General features: G+C 34.0%; 1 protein-coding gene across 1 annotated transcript; it reads right to left on the reverse strand.

Annotated features, from left to right (window-relative positions):
- Positions 1–323: 323 nt before the first annotated feature.
- Positions 324–1,856, reverse strand: LOC124910570 (protein CANDIDATE G-PROTEIN COUPLED RECEPTOR 7). Its single transcript, XM_047451240.1, has one exon. The coding sequence runs from the start codon at positions 1,854–1,856 to the stop codon at positions 540–542; it is 1,317 nt and encodes a 438-aa protein (XP_047307196.1). The 3' UTR covers positions 324–539.
- Positions 1,857–3,143: the final 1,287 nt, after the last annotated feature.

Below are 3,143 nucleotides of genomic sequence, written 5' to 3' on the forward strand. Positions count from 1 at the left end.
AAAAAGACTTAAAAAGAAGCTTTGCTAAATGACAGACTTCTTGTAATAAGCAATTACACATTGCAATTTTGATGGTCATTCAAGGTTAATGACCTAAAATTTATGTTATGAATTTGAGAGTTAGCATTTTCTTCCCAATTCAATCTAAGAATCAAATTTGAGACTTTTGATATTTTAGTTATGACTACTTCTATTTTATCAAGAATTTACTTTCATTTATCTATCTAGGTGAATTAAATTGAGCATCTCTTAATTCTACATATTAATTTCCATTCTTAAAATGGTTTGTTTTTAGTAAGTTGATCATGTCAATTAATCATGTGTAAACAATTGTTCTTACTACAGATTTCCCATAAATGAACCCATATGGAATGATTTACATGATAGATGAAAAAATAATAATGAAATGCTGTTAAAACTCTGATTTTGCCATCTCAAAGAAATGAATGAACTATACCTGGCAAATGGAACTGGCAGGCATAGTTGCTTCTCTTCTACCTCAATCAAGCTAGCTAGCTCAAAAGCTCACTTTAATTGAATCACAGTTCAAATTCTTCTTCAAGCCTCAAAGCTTCAACAGCAGCCTCCTCCTCTTCATCATCAATAACAAAGTAAGGGTTATGAGTCTCCGGTCTAAACTTATACCCCGTGAACACATAGAAACCAAGCGTCGCCAGTTCTCCAGCCACCACACTTGTCCACAGATACTTATACGAAGTGATCGTCTCCAATGCGTAAACCACAACCCTGGTAAAGTAAATGTAACAAATCACCACTATGTAATAGTGCCTAAACAGAGACAATTTCATCAAGTTCACAGCTGCTTTCCCATCACTACGAGCTGCCTCCCGCAAATTCTTAATAGACCAAACTATCGGAAACAGAACAGCACAGCAACAAATCACATCTACCAGTAAGAATACCTGTCTCCATGTCACCCAATCATGACCATATGGACCATTCTCATCGATTACAACTTGTGCTACATTAGCAACAACTTGTAAAGGAATCACAATCATCAATACCTTCTTTTCCTTGTCTTGCAAATAGGGTTTCAAGAAAGACCATCCCGTCCCAATTAACACAATCAATGTGAAAAGAGTTATCCCTTTAAGAAAACTAAAGATGTAAAACAGCACATCCCAACCATGCCCACTTCCTGTTTTCTTAATATACGATTTATCCTCCGCCTCACACAACAGATTAAGAGCTTTCAAGATCACAACAGCCAGCATGAAGAAATGAATTCGAAAAACAGTTAACAATTTCTGATACACAACGTAAATCCAGATGCATGTGAAACAGAAATACATGATCGACAATATGAAGTAAATCTTAGGGAGGATTGTACGACCAGCGGAAAGATAATCACGGCCTCCATTTTTCCCCTCAAGATTATACATTGTGGATCGAACGTTCATAGAGGCTTTGATGTCAGGGAGGCAGTTGGCGAAGACGAGTGTGTACTGATCGGCGTCGTTTTGGATGTAATAGACATCGAATCGGGTGGTATCGTGGAGGAAATCGAAGGTGTATACGAGTTTGACAACGTCGGACTGAAGAGCGCAGGTGATTTCAGTGTCTTCTAATTGTTGGAGGACATGAAGCCATGAGTCTCTGGTGACGAAAAAGAATCCGAGTTTGGTGAGGTCGGGGTCGGGATTAAGAGAAGAAAGAGAAATACGTGAGACATTGAGCTCGAGACGGCCACGGTGGGTGAAGCCGAACTCGTCGAAGGGAATAATGGGACGATCGTCTGAACGGACCTCGGAAAAGCGGATCTCGGCGGAGGAGAAAAGGAAAGATAGGGAGAGGAAAAGGAGGAGAGGAAAAAATACATGTGAAGAGACTGCCATTGAAGAATCCCAGAGAATAACAACAACCGATCTTCTTCTTCTTCGTCCTCTTCTTTCTATATGAATTAAGCTAGTGCTGATCCCAAAATTTGTTACATGAATTATATACTTATCTATATAATGCTAATCATGATTTTCTCACATTGTTAAATATTTTCAAAATTTTTTATGTCTTTATTTATTATTATTATTTTTATTATAAACTATGTCTTTCATGCATAAAATAAACTATAAATATATATAATAATATAATTCAATTTCAATGAAATTGTTTAATTTAAAAAAAAAAGGGTATATTCCATGCATGCATGTTTAACAATATTTCCTTTGTTTTTAGTTTTTTTTATTAAAATTTAAGAAGATGGAAGATTTGAAAGGATGTCTTCAACTCAATTAAATTAAAGTGTGAAATTTATGGGTTTTTTTATTATCACTTGAGCTATTTTTATTTTGTTAAATTATTATTATTTTTTTTTATAAAAAAATAGTTCTCAATAAATTTAGGTGGGAGTTACATATATAAAAATTAATTTGTAAATAATACTATAAAACAATAATTATAAAATTAAAGTAAATTAATAATTATCTAAACATCAAATTGTAAGAATAATTTTAAAAAATAAACTTTTTAATAAAATATATTCAACGTTCATGCAGTTAAGTGGGAGTCACTTCAAAGACGAGCTCATTCAAATTCTTGAACGATTAGTGTTGAAGTAGAAATTGAACGAACTAATGAAACGGTGTCAGAATAATCTTTGACACATATTTTGGGTCGTAGTTAAAATAATTATTAGTTCGAATGGTTGGTAATAAGCAACGCGAAAAATATTTTGACAAATTATAATAAATATACATACTGTTTTCGTCTCACATCTAACCAAATTGTTTGGAGAATTCCTTTAAATAAACAACTTTCCACCGAAAAGAAGGGAAGACGAGATCTCCTGATATTTGCTCTTACCAACGTTTCGATTGACATAGAGACTGACGACAAATTTTCTCTACTTGACTCTCTCAATTTTAAAACTAGCTACATCTATCACGCGTCTCTCCAAAAAACTCCATTACGGTTTCCTTGGAAAGAGGTGTGGAAATAAAAAATTCCATAAAAAATATTGTTTTTTGGTTGGGAAACTATCAATGGCGGAGTATTGACATCTAACAAACTGAAAAAGAAAGGATTTTACCTCGCTAGTAGATGCAACATTTGTTGGAAGAGTGAAGAATTTATTGATCACATTCTTTTTTATTGTGACATTGCCAAGAGCATGTGGGCTCTTCTAC

Source organism: Impatiens glandulifera, chromosome 7, assembly GCF_907164915.1.
Source record: "Impatiens glandulifera chromosome 7, dImpGla2.1, whole genome shotgun sequence".
Classification (NCBI taxonomy): Eukaryota; Viridiplantae; Streptophyta; class Magnoliopsida; order Ericales; family Balsaminaceae; genus Impatiens; species Impatiens glandulifera.